Source organism: Lepisosteus oculatus, chromosome 18 (genome assembly GCF_040954835.1).
Source record: "Lepisosteus oculatus isolate fLepOcu1 chromosome 18, fLepOcu1.hap2, whole genome shotgun sequence".
NCBI classification, from domain to species: domain Eukaryota; kingdom Metazoa; phylum Chordata; class Actinopteri; order Semionotiformes; family Lepisosteidae; genus Lepisosteus; species Lepisosteus oculatus.
Window position 1 is genome coordinate 16,605,747 of NC_090713.1, and position 17,850 is coordinate 16,623,596.

Consider the following 17,850-nt stretch of genomic DNA (forward strand, 5'->3'; position numbering starts at 1 on the left):
GTAGCATGTCAAAAGAAAGGAAGTGACTTCTCCCCAAATATCTGCCTACTACAGAGGTATCAGATATTGACAGTGAACTTCCTGATGTGTAATGCCTAGACTGAGATGATGTCTCCTACCTTGTTTATACATACTCCAGATGTTATTCATCATGTTTGTATCCAATGCTGGTTCCGGTATGAATTCTCGAGGAGTAATGTGGACATTTAAGATTAATGTTCTAATGACAAGGGACATCACTTAACTCTGTTTTGTTTTGAAGGCAACAACGCCTCAGGACCTCGTGACCGTCAAAAAGGGGGGATATGTATTAATGTATTAATAAGCCTCACCGCTACAGTGGTATGGCAACTGCAGTATTGCTGACCGCAAAGCCCTATAGCCTGTGATGAAAACTGCCCAGTCCATCACTGGGTTGCTCTCCCATCCATCCAGGATATTTATGACAAACGGTGCTTGAGGAAAGCTCTAAGCATCATCAAAAGCCCCATACACCCCAGCTACAGACTGTTTGACCATCTGGAAAATGGTACCGGAGCATTTGGGCCCGGACTACCAGACTCAGAGACAGTTTTTACCCCCGCACTATCAAACTATTAACCTCCCAGCCTCTCTCATCTAAGTTCTGAACCCTCAGATTGAACCCTCTCAAATGCACATTGAAATCTACCTCTACCTCACATGTCAGGACATTTACTCTCCATAATTTTGTATGCTTTATTTAATTATGTTGACATACAATTTTGCACAACTTTTGTTGTTTTGCACATTATCAGTTGTTGTTTTGCACGTTGTCTGTTGTCATTTTTCTCTTTCTTTTCTTACAATTGTATGGTGTTTTGCACTACTTACCGTCTGAGAGCTAGCTAAAAAGCACCTCGTTATACCATATACCTGTGTATGAGTATAATTACAATAAACTTGAACTTATAAGAAACCAAGGTTAGAAAAAAGAAATTTCTAATGTCTAATGATGCCGTATTGAAAAAATCATAAAAACACTTGGTTACAGCATTATGAGTGTTGTGTTTAAAAGCTATTGAATCATGAAGAAGACCTCCCTATTCCAGTGTATTGCATGTCTAATGGTGGTGTATTGAAAAAAAAATCATAAAAAATTAAATAAGGTTTCAGAAAACAAAGCAAAATTGTGAAAAGTCAGAGGACCTGCCTAGTGTGTAAAACACTTAGTTGCAGCATTATGGGTGTTGTGGTTTAAATGCTATTGGCTCATGAACAGCATCGCCCTATCCCAGTGCATTGCCTGTGTGAGCGAGGCTTATTAAGGTACAGGAATTAAGTTTTCTGCTCCCTTGCCAGTCCCTCTCTCCTTCATCTCAGTGGTGCCTGATACAGAGAGGCCATTCCATTTGGTTCACAGTTAAGGTGTTTTTCTAGCTAATAGAGTGTCCTGATAAGAAGCAACTCCCAAAGCTGAACCACATCAACCACTCTAACAAATGCTCATTTCTGGCGCCTTAAAGTCTGAGATTCCAAGGGAAAGTGTTATTCAAAGTTGGTTTACAACCCTAAGGTCAGAGTGCATGGTTACTCATCATCAGCCAATCAGGAACTGGTAGGGCAGGTTAACCCCACGTGGGTCTCTGATGCCCATGAAACTTTCAACCAATGAATGGCCTGCAATTCCTCCAGGTAAAACAGGCAACACAGAACGCCTGTAGCACAGTTCCCAAGGGTGCAGGACATTCTCGCAGCATGCCTGCTGGACATTCAGTCTCAGGGCTGCTCCTGAACATCCTCCGACTCAGACCGAACCACCACGTAACGGCCAGTGTGTCCGAGTGCAGGACTTTCTTTTGTTTGCTAAGAGTCGAGAGTGGAGGTTGCCATCGCATAACCAAAGGATCCACCCGAGGTTAGCATCACCAGCAAGCCTCGTGAATCAGTATTCAAAACTAGCACTTCTTCAGGAACGAACCTGTCTTCTTCCTGACCTGCTGGGACCCGCAGTCACTTTTCCCCTGTGCACAAACTTTGCTAGTTGCAGCCAACATTAACTAGCCGGTCTTCAGAGAGCATCAGCAGAGCAGCAGGGATCTCCCCCACTTCACTCCAGCCGCACCGAGCACTGCTTGGCACCGAGCCAGAGAGCGCGGATTGGACAGCAACAAGCCTTCCACTGCTTCTTTGTCCGCAGAAGATCTGAATCCACACAGATTGGATGAGTATTCAACTTTCTGCATTACCACTTGAGAATTCAATTGTTATCCCAACCAATTGATATCAATTTAATTCCTAAGAGTTATATACTTGAGTATCTAATGTAGAAGTTATAACCAAGTTCATTTACGAAACGGTCTAAATGAATGATATACTGAACGTATGTCCTCTTGATATATGTAACTCTTCGTAACTGAATGAATATATATCTTTTGTATTCTGATAACCCTCACGATAAGATCTCTTAGGTTTACATGCATATTCTATGTATTAATAAATGTATCCTCTAGTATTAGTACCTGTGTGTGTGTTGAGTTATATTGCATGGCTGGATTCTAAGGCCATTAAAACAATCAATTTTGTGATTTACTGCTACAATTAATAATTGTCCCAGTAAATGCCCAAACCCCTACAGAACCGGTGCCGAGTGAGCGCACACTATACATTGTTAGCAAAATATTTTGAATTATATTTTACCCTATTTTTTCTTTAGTTTTGTATTTAACTTATTATATGATAGTCAGATTTAATTTATATTTGAACAATGAAAATATATTTTTACAAGATGCGGGGGAAAGTGCAACAACTTATTACAGTGCTAAATTCAATATTGTTGATTACTAATAGTTTATGCTAACACCTAACTTTCTTAATTAGATTTATTTAAATCAGTGAAATAAGTGTAACATTACATTCAGAAATACAATCAAGAATAGTTTTGTGGTGTTTGTATAGATGAAACGTTTCTAAAATGTATAACGTAACAATATTAAAGACGATTAAAATCTGTAATCTCTCCACTTGTATGTCATTAGAAAGTACAAGAAGTTTCTGCTTTGTCTAAGGATGGTATCAAAAAGTAGTCTAAGTGGTGAGAAAGCTGTGCTTAATGATAATTAAGGGACTTAAAAGTAAAAAGAGATGCTTCATATTGCTTGACTAATTTTAAAAACTAAGTTATAAATGCAGACGCGATTGATGTATTAAGCTCCCCAGGCAGCAGAACTGAGCTCCGCGCCTCCTCCCTCTCTCGGTGCCGCGCCGGGTCTAAATATCTAAACATATGTATCTACAGTATATAGCAAGTAGTGTCACTGTATTCTACTTTCTTTGAAAAAACGGAAAAACAGATTCACAACGCGACGCGTTTAAATAAATAAATAAATTTAAACGGGAAGAAAGCTATGCTGAAAGTTTATTAATATACTTAGAAGACACATATAACAATTTATGTTGCATTTGTCTGATTGTGAATAAAAAAATACATATAATTATACACCTGTTTGCGATTTAAATCAAAACGCGATTTAAATCAATATAAATGTTTATATTGTAACACATACTGTACAGCCTCCATTTCTCTATAAAAATTTAAAAGAGCCTAAGATGGGAGGTCTACTCTCAGTGACAGCTGACAATCCTCCATACACTCAAGTGAAAAACTAATAATGCCAATGTAAAGATGCAACACCGAAGATATGATTAATAACCTTTTAAATCTGAAGGGAGATCTAAAGGGAACCCCCCCGCCCCTTTTTATGGTCAGCTACTAAGATTTCCCTCCAGTGGTAAAATTCCATATAAATATTCAATACTAAAACGGGCACAGTAAAGACATTTAAATCTTTCTACGACAAACCAACACACCACGAATGCCCCTGTCGGTCAACCAATCACGTACTGCGGTATTTTGCGTCATCGCGCGTCAGGATGCGCAAGGATGTAGCCAATTACCCGCGGTACGTGTCTGCACTTTGAATGGCTGCATCTGTATATCTATAATATAACAACTAACACTGTTTTATGTAAAGTTTTACTTCACGTTTTCGATAAACTACGCCGTTGTCGATTAACTACGCCGACTGCAGAGAGTAAGCCTGGTATTCAGCGACTGGCTTAGGCATTCGGCATCTCCCCGTAAAACAAACTCCAAAACCTGATGACTAACCACCTGGCTTGGGCAGGATAAGGACAAAGGGTGAGTTGTGATTATGTCTTCCACTGAGAGCACTCCTGTGTTTTGCGAGTCCTGCGGTATGTACAGTGTAGACTGTTCCACCAACAAAATAGATAATTTTAAATGCCAGAAATGTTTAGTTAGAGTAGAGTTGGAGGACAGAATTTGTGTTTTGGAGGGGCGCATTAGCACACTATTAGATATTAACAGACTGAGGGATGGGATTCAGCTCGGAGCACTCAGTCAATTTAGAATTGGCTGCAGTCCCTCCCGGCCCAGCAGTCTCTAGCTCGGCGCCGGCATCAGCAGCAACCACACGGGAGCCCTAGGTCACGGTCAGACAGGGGTCTAAGAGCTCAAAGACTAGACCCCTGCACACCAGTCACCCATCCGACTCAGCAACAGGTTTTCTGCTTTAGGCAGCACATCTGTAGATGCGGATAAGATGCTCATAATTGGCGACTCGATAACCAGGAATGTTAGAATTCCTAACCATCAAAAAGCAGTGGTCTCTGTAAAATGCCTCCCTGGGGCCAGAGTTTCTGACATTAATATACCAATCCTATATAGAGGGGATGTACCCTATAGTAGGCTATACTCCCTAAATCGCTGGCTAGAGACTTGGTCTGCATCCAATAGAATAACCTTTATTAATAATTCTGACATTTTTTGGGAACAGCCTGGCTTTCATAAACGGGATGGTCTCCACTTTAACCACAGGGTATTATTAATTCTATCCCAGAATATAGCAGAGAAGTTGCTTGCTTGACTACTAAGAGCACCACCCAAGTCTCAGCCATGTGATCTTAAATCACGTGCTGTCTGTACTCTCACCTCTAGTTCACCTCCTGTACCAACCCAGATTCTCTACCACACGGCATCCCATCAATCATATTACTATTCAGAACCAGGTATGAGTGTGAATAGACAGAGTATTGCAGCTATCACTAGACCTAGATTAAAATTCAGATGTTCCCTTAGGGGCTCCTGTGTTGACAATTTAATCTTAATTCCACTGGTAAACCTAAATCCGTTAAAAATGAAAACAACCATTAAATGCTCACTGTTAAATGTTTGCTCACTAGGCAACAAATCAGTTCTGGTTAATGATATGGTGCTTGACACCAACTCTGACCTGTGCCTACTAACAGAAACCTGGCTTAGACCCACTGATACTATTCCTTTAGTTGAAGCCTCACCTAATGGCTATACTTTTTTACAGAAAGCTTCCTCCATAACAGTGTAGCAGCAATGCTTAGTAATAAGACAGAATTAAGTGTTGCTCTGCTTTCCCAGTGGGGCCCTCTCTCTCATCACTTGTCCAGCCACAGATAAACTATTCACATGCTTACTGACTTAGGAATGTAGTCCTCCTGATAAGGACAGCTCCCAAGATTGGGAGGTAACCAGTCATCATAATGGATTGCAAAGGAACAAGTAATACGTTTTATTCCATGTTGAACAGAGAAGAGAAAACACAACATTTTGGCTGTGAAGCCATCTTCACAGATAACTATCTTGTCTGGTCTGTAACTCACATCTGAAGAAGGATTCATAGCCAAAACATTGTATTTTCTCTCTTCTCCTTTCAGCATGGAATAAACCTATTACCTGTTCCTTTGCAGACTACGCATGCTGATGCAGCTACCCAACTGAACTATCATAATAGATAGCCTACTTCTGGCACCTACAGTAAATGTCTACTCGAACCCTAAAAACATCTTATTATGGTTCTAGAGTCAGAGGTCATGGTCAGTCTTTTATCAAGTTGACCAACAAATCAGGAACCTGCTGGGCATGGTAACAGCATATGCCTGGCAACCTGTAGACCAATTACCAGCCATATTTCCCCCAGTTAAAAGGCACTGCACACAGCTCAGATTTGCTCTCCTCCATCCACTTTTGTGTTCAACTCAGACTCAATCACGTGACTGCCAGTGCTGCGGACTGGGTGCAGGACTTGAAACTTTGTTCCAAGTGCTGAGACAGAGAGTAAGCCCATACGTAGACAGAATTCTGCCCTAAGTCAGCCTGCAGCACCACTTTGTGAACTGCTAGCAAACAAGCGTATCATGCATGCCTGATCAATGGATCAAAATACAACTGGACTTTGTTAGCATTTGAATACTTTATTCAGAAGTAGCCGCTATGATATTTCTTCCACCTTACAAATATTGCCTATATTAGGCATTTTTTAAATCAGTGTCCAATGCTAAGTACTTGATTCATGCATTTATAAATTCAGGGCTCGATTTCTCCAACTCTTGACTCTAGGAGATCCCTAACTCTCTTCTCAACAAGTTGCAATATGTTAACAGTTCTGCTGCAAGACTACTAGCTCACACCAGACCCTGTCATCATATCACTCCAACATGTAATTATCTCCATAGGTAGCCTATAAAATCACATATTCAACATAAGATCTTGTTACTGACTTACTTTCAAGGCTGTAAACAACCTGGCTCCATCATTACATCTCTGAACTCCTCCATGTTTACATTCCCCCTGGAGGCTCTGTTCAGTTGAGGCTGGTCCTCTACTCACTGTACCCGGGGCTAAAGTACTGACTTGTGGTGACCGTGCCTTTTCAGTCGCTGCTCCAGTTTTGGGAAATTACCTTCCTCAGATTCTACGAGACACGACATCTTTAATTCTTTTCAAGTGTAGCCTTAAAATATACCATCTGACCAAGGTGTATGTCTATTTGCATAGATCTATAAAAATCTGTATGTAAAATATGAAATCACAAAAATCCTTGTTGTACAAATAAGATAATACTGCTTCTCAGTGATATACAATAAACAGATCATTAAATATATACATATAATTTAAAAGATGACAAATTTATAAGTATAATTGTGGACATGAGGATAATAGAGTTGACATAAGCGTAATGTACAGTAATTCACAACAGTCATACAGTAATTTATTTCAAATTAATTAAATATCATTAATAACTAAAAGATGTTTTAAAAATCTTTTAAGGAAAAACACATTTTCATATACGAGGAGATATATAATTAAAAAGTTAATTCAACAAAGAATAGAACAAATACTATAATTCCATAATAACATCATTAGTTGACAGTTTTCCAAAGAGAGAGAAACGATTGCAGCATTTGAATCATGTCACTGGATTTCTCAATTAGTTGACACAGCTCTTTAAGGATGTAATGTTATTTTCTAGACCACAAAAAGCCCTCCAGAAGACACTCATTTCTCTAAATCCAATGACAAATTGTGAGGACCACATTGTCTTTTTTGGGTATTAAAATATTTCTTTCTCTGAAAAATATATAACAAAAACATATACAGTATTTGTGTCTAAATTTTGCAAGTCTCTGCTTGGTGCATTGGCTGTAAGATTCAGGCATTCCTTATAAGAGGTCAGGGACTGTCAGCACCAAATTTCTTCTCCTATCCCACTACCACTAACCTCTAAGGCCAGGTTTGTCTTGGCAAGATATTTCTGACTGGTGAGTAACTGCAGAAAACTGCACTAAACAACATCACAGCCTCACTGGGGGCTCTTCAGCTTGCATACCTCTCTAGACATAGTGAAGACCCTGGGTGCCCAACCTTTTTTAATGTAAGATCTACTTTTTAATTCCAGTCCAGTATGATCTACCTGTGTGAATTTGGAGCTCTGATATGGGAAAAACAGACTGTGGGCACATCAGTACAATAATGATACCCATCACTAAAATGACAGCAAATAAAAGCAAGTGACTAATGCTACAGTGAACATGTTCCCCATTTTAGGACAAAGAATGTCATACTTTAATGTGATCATTGGCACTAAGAAGCAACTGCCAGTTTTTCATAGTCAGGGCAGTAGCAGCTGGATTCAAATCTCAGGCAGACCAGAAGGTGTTCATCTGTCATAGTAGATCTGTACTTTGATTTAATAATTTTAATGTGAGAGAATGCAGACTCACACAAATAAGGTGATTTCAAAAAGGCAGACAAGTAAAAGGCACATCTTCTTATGTTGAGATATTTCTCCTCCAACAGCAGCTCCCAGAACTCCCTCTTCATCTCAGTAGTTGCCCTGGCTTTCATCTAACTGGCATTTTGCAGAGTGAGAATCTACTTCTCCACTGCTGTTGTGTCGAGGTGAAAGAGTGATCCCACTTTGAGAGGCTATTTCATCCACATCTAAATCTGGGCATAATGGGAAGCACATGTGTGAGGCAACAGGCTCCAGAAATGTCAGTGAAATGTGTGTGGAACTCGGATGAGAGCTCCTGAACTTGTTCAATGTAACGTGCTGTCAAGCTGTGCTGTATCTTTGCCCTGATGCTCAAGCTCTGAATGCATATGATTAGTGTAACACAGGTCTTGGCACTGTTGCTTACTGGAGAGCACTTGTAATTTTCTATTGAACGTGTTGACACTGTTGATTATGTCGATGGCATTTTTATTTTGTCCCTGCAGCTCAACATTCAGCTCATTCAGGCCAGCATGTTTAGACGACTTGAGAAACAGTTCTCTGAACCTCATCAAAAATTTACCTCTGCTGAGACATTGCATGTCAGTGTGCAGCAACAAGTCTATGTGGTCTGCGTCTGCCTCCTCCAGGTGGACATCACAATGTCCATTATGTCTCTCATAAAATCTTCCCACACAATGCTTGCTGATGAATTATGCAGTGATAATGAATAAAATCCAGAAAAGTTTCACTGTTTGCAGAGTGCAATGAATCCACTGGTGAGGCCAGCCATCGCCGGTGCTCTTTCACCATTGCTTCACATCGCCTTGTTACGGTATTTCTTCACAATTGAATGTCCTTGATGGCAGCTGAGATTTCATTTTTCTTTTAATCTCCAAACAGCAAGTCAGCTGCCTCAGCACATGCTTCTTTTATGACCTCTCCATCACTGAATTACTTTTTGTGTTTATCACAGAGCGATGCAATGATTTCCGCTTTTCACTCTTGTATTGGACCTTGTGGAAACCAACTCCTGTGCTGCTAGTTGAGATTTTAACTCTTCCACTTTTCTTTTCCGTAACTCACTTTTAGCAGGAAAGTCCACATCATACATTTTGTGTGGAGTTTTGAAATGTTGTTCTATGTTTCCCTTTCTTTCGTGTAGACGCTAGCATTGCAGATTAGACACACAAACTTTGAATGCAAATGTACAAAAAAATAATCATGCTCCCATTCCCTGTGGTAATGGTAAGTTTCCGTTCTTTATGCTTCACTCATTTTTGCTCAAAAACAACAACTATCAAATAGGCAACAAACTTATCAAACTGTTGGTGAATTTATCATGGCCAGACTGTTTCGCTCCTTATGCACTGTAGCAGATGTAGGGTGCATTTGAAAGTAACACACTTTTTTTATTTACACAGCTCCATCAGCCAGCAACCAGGTAACAGAGACTTTTACAACCTACTCGACAAGGGTTAAACACACACAAGGGCAGTAAAATGTATGAGATTATATGCATAGAATGAATTGAATGGATGATTGGGCTATTGAAAAAAGTAAATAGATTTTTCACAAAACATTCTTGAGATCAACCGCCAAGCACTCCAGTCGTTCGTGATCTACAGGCTGTGAAGACACTTACTAGGTAGTCTCAATTAAGTGTGTGCCCTCATTGTTTACTGATATCACATATGCATTAGAGAATGTTAAATAGTTAGGTCTTAATCCACATTGGTATAACTAGCATATAACAATATGTGCATGAAACCATTTGTGGGTGAGCCCTGTCCTGTCAAGTAATTATATAGACACCAACGTGTAGAAATGTTAGGAACATTGAAAGAGTTTAAGAAAGTGAAAATTGCTGTTATTGTTGTTTCACATACTGTAAGCTGTATGAAATATGTCATTAAGCACAACTTTAATCCCGAACATATCCAAGTGATGAAAGCTTCTCCAAAGCCAGTGATTGTGATGAAAGTGTGACACGAGGAACAGTGCCCTTAATGATTAATGATTAAACATCTTGAAATGATAATCAATACTGAAAGTGAAAATAAAAGTTTCATGTTTATCAGTCATCTCCTGATTGGTTCTCTGTGTTTTCTATAAATATATGTGACTTGAAGCCAAGGTTTAAATCACTATCTTTTTTTTTGGCTGACCAGACCAGAGCCTTTCTTTGAAACTGGTAAGAAAAATATTTTTTTATCCATAAATTTATAAACAAATGTAAACATTAACATATACATGAATGTATTTTATGTAAACATCTGCATCAATGCTGTACTTAAACTGTTTTGCATTGTAACAACAGAATAACAGATATACCTTTTTAAAGCAGGTCTAGATTACTAGATAATAATTTAATATTAGATGCATTAAATTCTTTACTTTTTTATTTTTAATTACTTTTCTTAGTTAAATACATCATGGTTCCATGCTGTAACACAATAATGTGTGAAAAGTTCCATGGGAGTGAATACATTTTAGGCACTGTACTGTATATCTGACTCTCATATATCAGCCTCTCTCACCTACGGTCTGAACCTCACAGTGCCTTCTTTCTTACCAAAAACTCAAACACATATTGAAATCTACCTCTACCTCCATGTCAAAACACTCCCCATCATTGTTCTATCCTTTAATTATTCTGTTGGTGTATATTTTTGCACATCTGATGTTGTTTTGCACATTACCTGTTACCTTTTGTTGTTTTGCACATTGCCTGGTGTTGTTTTGCACACTGCCTGTTGTCTCGGTCTTTCTTTTATTATACAAATGTATTGTTGTTATTTTGTACTACTTATCATCTGAGAGCTAGCTATATAGCATTTCGTTATACCATATACCTGTATATGTATATGAGTATAATGACAATAAACTTTTGCCACTCATCAACACCAGTATAACCATTAGTATAACGCAGATTTGAGCATCATCAGCATAGAAATGATAATTTAGACCTTTTTATGTAATCTTAATAGTTAGCCAAGTGGGAACAGGTAAATGAGGAATAGCAGGGGGTCCCAAATCAATTCCTGAGGTACATGTCATGAAATTACTGAATTACATTATTACAATGATTAAATGGTACAGTATAAGTATTGACATGTATGCAGTAAACAGTAAACTTATGTTACTCTCCCTTATTATCTACATATATAATAAAACATTTAAGTTCTTGTATATATTAGTATGTTAGAAAATATAAGTTTTTGATGAATATACTGTAGAAATATGAGGATATTCTTTGAGTATTATAGCTTTATTTAATTAGACACCAGTGTTTATCCAAATTTCCTAATATGTTATTCCAACTTATGCTCTTCTAACTCCCTCAAAACAACCAGACAACACTCAAGTTACAGTGATGTGAAATCTTAACACACTTGGACACATGGATTATAATAAATGTCACAAAATTGATGCTGATTGAATGTAACATGCATAATTCTATTTCCATACAGAAATGGGCAGTTCTGAATCAAAACGAGGTAAGATTAATCTTTCATACATAATCTACAAACAAAAGGTAGCTGAAAAATATTGTTTCTACATTATATTTTTCATTGTTGAGTTAACCATTACTTGTTCCCTGAGTTTAGACAGTGTGACTAAAATGAGGAAAAGGGAATGGCATTAACTACTACAGATGCAGCCATTCAAAGTGCGCGTTACAGACACGTACCGCAGGTGGCGTCGCGCATTGTGACGCAAGATGACGCTCGGTTCCGCGGTAAGTGATTGGTTGACCGACAGGGGCACTCGTGGTCCGTTGGTCTGTCGTAGAAAGACTTACAGTAAACGTCTTTGCTGTGCCCGTTGTATATATTGAATTTTACCACTGAAGGGAAATCTTAGTAGCTGAGCATAAAAAGAATAGGAGCATACTGTAACGCGTGTGAAGGCCATAAACGATATTAATTTTGGAACATAAACATACAGTATATGGCTGGTCTTGGTACTTTAAAGAAAAAATACACACCAGTATTCCATTTCTCCCTAAACATTTTAAGCATCGAAGTCTTTAACTAAAGAGATACCGGAGTCAACAAGCATACTTTTAGAATTTGATTAAAAGGGAATATAATATGGAATCGTGTATCTAACGAAATTAATAACGATATAATTATATTCATGTACCGCAACACAAGAATAGTACACGCTGTACATTGTCTGTCGATAATGTTTCTGTAGTGCTTTTTCAGCACTCTGCATGTGACTGGGTTAGGTTCCTGACTCCCATGTCACACGGTCTGTGATCGAATCCCATGGAACTATGACTTTATTTTTTAACAAACATTTCTTTGAAAAAATGAAACGTTTCCCTTGGTCAGAGATTAAATAAAACCTCACTCGCACCAAACAAATTTATATTTCTAAATATCACAACATGATCAAATTGAAGTCTTTTTAATAACAATGAATAGTCACCTATGCGTTACAAAATAAACAATTATATTGTTTTGAATCGCGTTTTGATTTAAATCGTAAACGCGTGTTTAAATATATGTGTTTAAAGGCGATATATAAAAGCGCTGATTCTTATGGAATGTGTTCCGCTGGGGATTCAAAAAATTTATTTTTTTTAATCGCGTATCTAAGGAAAATAGCAGTATAACTTTGTTCATGCACATCATTATACAGTATCTCATTTTGTATTTCTATAAAAAAATTGTTTGCCCAGCCACTATTGTTGTTATTGTTTTTATCCTGTAAAGCGCTTTGAGGAGCACAGCTTTCTCACCACTTAGATTACTTTTTGAAACCATCCTTACACAAAGCAGAAACTGATTGTATTTTCCAATGACATACTGTACAAGTGCAAAGATTACAGATTTTAATCGTCTTTTTTCTGAACCAGGGAAAATCTGATCATTTTTCTCTATAACAATAATAAAAAACTTTATTTTACATATCACCTTTAAAAGTGGCATCTCAAAACAATACAGTAGATGTAAACCACAGATTACAAGGTAAATACCCTTAATCGTTTATTAAATTTAATCGTCTTTTTTCTGAACTGGTTTCACAGTGAAAGACACCTCCCCCCTCAAAAACCCAGTAAGTACAGTGCTAGTTAAGAAAGGCTAGGCTCCTCAATGAAATCGCTTTAACATGCTAATACGTTGGTGTAACAGTCCGGGCGTGGCAAGATTCTAATTTCAACCCGTTCACGGTGAAAGGAACCCTTCTTTCATTTGAAGACAATGAACATATTTTAGCCCTGAATGAATTAATAGCAAACATGGTTTACATAAAAGACATTTTTCCAAGAAAGTTTAGCCTTTGTCACTAATGAAACCACTAAATAAAGACATAAATATAAAAATCTTAAGATTTTTAAAATACATGACTTTGCTAAAATTTATTTGAAAATAAAAACGATTACAAACGCCAGGGGAGAGAGAGAACAGGGGAGGGATGTTGGTTTTGCATAAGGGGCGGGGCTATGGAAATAAGGTCTGTTTGGGAATGTGGAGTTACATGTTCTGGCTGTTTGTGAATTATCGTTGTTGAGTATGGAGTGTTGAGGTATTGATTTTGTGTAATGCTTTATGTTGAAAATTGAGGTGGATTTTGTTTATGATAAAGAGGATAAACTGGGATGGGAGGAGGGTTTGGTTTTGCATAAGGGGCGGGATTATGATAATTGAAGGAATTTGCGAGAGTATAATGGTTTGATATATTTGATTTTGTATTGTGGTCGTTATCTATGTTTTTGGTTGGTATTATGTTTATATGGTTGTTTTTGTTGGTTGGTTGTTATTATGGTTATTAATAATACGATCTATAGTTGAAATCTGAGCCTAAATAAAAAGAAAAAGCAAGTGATTAGGTTTATGAGCAATCTAATTACTTATTCGTTTAAAACGCTATATAAAATAAAGTTTATTATTAATTTGCTGGACAGAGCGGTGAACATTATTATGCATAAGACAAAGATAACGATCCTGATCAGTTTAGAAATCTGTGTACGCTGTAAGGTTTTTACTTCTTAAACTTTTAAAATACACGTTTCAAATAGAAAGAAATCCTCTTCCTGGTACAGTCGCATGAAGAGAGAGGCGAAACAGCCCTACACAGCCCTGTCGCAGTACACGAATATAATCATATCGTTATTAAATTCTTTAGATACGCGATTCCATATTATATTAGCAGAAAAGCTTAAAACTACCACTTTTTCACACGCTATTTCACATGTTAGTTAAATACTTCGATGCTTAAAATGTTTAGGGAGAAATGGAATACCGGTGTGTATTTTTCCTTTAAAGTACCGATTCCTGGAATCTGACTGGCTGACACCCTTCTGAAGTGGTTCCATAAGATCTGGTATAGGGAAAAGAAAGCGTTGATAAAAAAAGCCTGGATTCCCATGTATCTCAGAGAGCGAGTGATCAGAAAAAGGAACAGCTGTTACACCCAGGTTTTACGCTCCCTCTCTCTGTTGAATGAATGAAAGCATTTTATTAAAAACGCGTTTGCGTTTGTCTGGGTATTTACCTTGTAATCTGTGGTTTACATCTACTGTATTGTTTTGAGATGCCACTTTTAAAGGTGATATGTAAAATAAAGTTTTTTTTTATTATTGTTATAGAGAAACATGATTAGATTTTCCCTGGTTCAGAAAAAAGACGATTAAAATCTGTAATCTTTCCACTTGTATGTCATCGGACATTAACGAGTACAACCCCCTCTCTGCCGGAGTGCTGGCTGTGACGAATTAAACCGGTTTCACAGGTATTTTCAAAGTAGGAAGTACAGTGTTAACTAGTAGCTAGGCTCTTCAATGAAATCGCTTTAACATGCTAATGCGTTGGTGTAACAGTCCGGGCGTGGCAAGCTTCCAATGTCAACTCGACTCGATTGGAAGACAATGAACGTATTTTAGCCCTAAATGAATTAATAGCAAACATGGTTTACATAAAAGACATTTTTCCAAGAAAGTTTATAATAATACGATCTATAGTTGAAATCTGAGCCTAAATATAAAGGAAAAGCATTTTCAGAGAGCAATCACGCTGTGTTTATGTAGAAAAAGCGATTAGGTTTATGAGCAATCTAATTACCTATTTGCTTAAAATGCTATATAAAATAAAGTTTATTTAAAGATGAATGATAAGTGTCGCAGTTTAAATAATTTTCGTAGTAGGGCTTGGACAGATTCCAAGTGCATTTTTGCAATTTACGTTGCACTGTCCAATGTGCTGTTGTAATACAGTTTAGAATACAGTAAGTCTAAACTGTATCAGCTTTATTTATGGGTTGCAATTTAGAAAAAGTCAAAAACCGCACTCAAAATGCAATTTAGAGCTTTCTGGCAAGAGGAGACACCTAAATTATAATGTAACATGCCACTGTTTGTGCATGAACAAAGTTATACTGCAATTTTCCTTAGATACGCGATTAAAAAAAATAAATTTTTTGAATCCCCGGCGGAACACATTCCATAAGATTCAGCGCTTTTATACAGTATATCGGCTTTAAACACATATATTTAAACACGCGTTTACGATTTAAATCAAAACGCGATTCAAATCAATATAAATGTTTATTTTGTAACGCATAGGTGACTATTCATTGTTATTAAAAAGACTTAAATTCGATCATGTTGTGATATTTAGAAATATAAATTTGTTTGGTGCGAGTGAGGTTTTATTTAATCTCTGACCAAGGGAAACGTTTCATTTTTTCAAAGAAATGTTTGTTAAAAAATAGTCATTTAGCTGTCTTTAGCCCTCTAAGCTGGTTCATACAGAAATGTAGAGAACCAGGCTCAGAACACACAGCTTCATTAGCGAATACATATGCAGGACAACTAGAGAAGACGTTTTACAGAGGATGGATTTTTAGAAACATCCCATCAGTGACATCACTGAAGTCAACTCCTACTGTAGTTAACTGTCGTTTGGATAGTTTCACAAGAACCAGACAAAGGTTTAAGCATCGCTTGTTCTAGATAAAACTGCAAAAAAAAAAAACAACAACCCATAATGTACTTCTTTGCGGCTCTGTTTGCCCAAATCATATATTCACAATGTGAAATTAGAAAATAATATTACGTAACCAAAATCGGCAATATGGAAACAGAACCTGTGTAATTGTTGACAGATGATGTTCTCGTAACATTTTTACAAGACGAACTACAACATTTAAAAAATGACTTGTATGTACTTGATATCTCTAATCAATCCACGGCGATATAGTTAAAGCAGTCCCCGCACAAAACGAAACTAAAACACCCTGGGCATACCGTTTCGCGCTTCTTATCAGTTGCTCAAAATTAATTTGACTGTATGAAATGCATAATATAAACCTAGAAACATATACAGTACGTGAGCAGTATTTACGTAGTATCGGTGTCAAGACATACCTCTAAAATACTGTAAATCAAGTTAAAAATATCTCAAGACCAATTCTGGTCATAATGAAACCATGTTCCGTGTATGTTTTCTTTAAAGTACCGAGACCAGCCATATACTGTATGTTTATGTTCCAAAATTAATATCGTTTATGGCCTTCACACGCGTTGCAGTATGCTCCTATTCTTTTTATGCTCAGGCACTAAGATTTCCCTTCAGTGGTAAAATTCCATATAAATATTCAATACTTAAACGGGCACAGTTAAGACATTAAATATACATATACATACTGTATACAGTACAGTTTGCATACGGAAATATGTTTATGTTCCTAAATCAATCTCTTTTATGAGCATGTGAAAGGCATGGTGAATCGAGTCTCAAAAAATACTGTACTTTGCATGATTGGAAAAAAATGCGTGATTGCAAAATGCTGTGGTGTTACTTTTACAAAGACGGTCAATGAAAAAAATAATGTGGACCAGGGCAATACTTTGAGTTTACAGCTTGATCCAAGGTCATTTATTATTAATACTATTAGTAATATCTTCGTTAAAGACTTTGATGGCTACAGCTCAAACATGAGAGATTGAGCTTTATTAGCTCCACCTTGCGGAAATTCCGGATACTATTATTTTGCTAGCGGTATTTACCGGTAACTTGCGGTATTTACCGGTAACTCGCGGTAGACTGCGTACAGCGTACCGGAAAATAATGCGGTATCGCCCGCGCATTTTGAATGGCTGCATCTGTACCATGGACTTCACAGTGCCCTAAGAAACTTCAGATTCCCTGAAACACAAGCAGAGTTCCTGGACTTCAGGAATTTAGGAATATTTCAAGGACATGAAAGAGGCTTTTATTCTCTTTGGCCTGCAATTAGCAATGGCATTTGCCCTGAGGCTGTAGGACCTAAGGAGGTTAAAAGTTGATCTTTTTCCTCTCTGAAATTCAAGCTGACCTTGTGTAAAACTAGCTGTGTTTCTTAGGTTGATTTCCAAACTGAACTGACTTAATTGAAATATATCCCACAGCTACATTGCATTCCTTGGCCTACCATTCAGAGCTGTAATATTTTCCATTTCTCTGGGACACAAGGATAACAGTGCTGGACCAATTTCTCTAATATATTGAAACAAAGGTCCTGGACCATAGCTTGGATTTGGGCATTAATGCATGTAGGGCACAGAAAGGTCAGTTTGTTTGCAAAAAAGGAGGAACAAAAGTGCCATTTTCATCTTCTTAACCCCTGTGCCTTGCAGCCCAACTCTCAACAGGCTTTTCCAGGAGGATAAGCTAGATTGAACGGGCCAGTTTCTCTGAGCCCTCTGTGAAACTAACCTCTTTACACCATTGTAGTGAACAGGGGTTTTAATTTACTGTAATAAAAATTCTGATGGTAAATTGTGAGA

General features: G+C 37.5%; 1 protein-coding gene across 6 annotated transcripts in view; it reads left to right on the plus strand.

Moving 5' to 3' along the window:
* LOC138223917 (interferon-induced protein 44-like) overlaps positions 1–17,850 on the plus strand; it is a 113,991-nt gene that overhangs the window by 56,624 nt on the left and 39,517 nt on the right. For all 6 annotated transcript variants that reach the window (XM_069180110.1, XM_069180112.1, XM_069180116.1 and 3 more), the window contains 3 exons: positions 9,494–9,513; positions 10,241–10,263; positions 11,543–11,569. In XM_069180110.1, coding sequence (XP_069036211.1) covers positions 11,545–11,569 — 25 coding nt within the window. In that variant the 5' untranslated portion in view covers positions 9,494–9,513; positions 10,241–10,263; positions 11,543–11,544. The remainder of the gene's footprint in view (positions 1–9,493; positions 9,514–10,240; positions 10,264–11,542; positions 11,570–17,850) is intronic.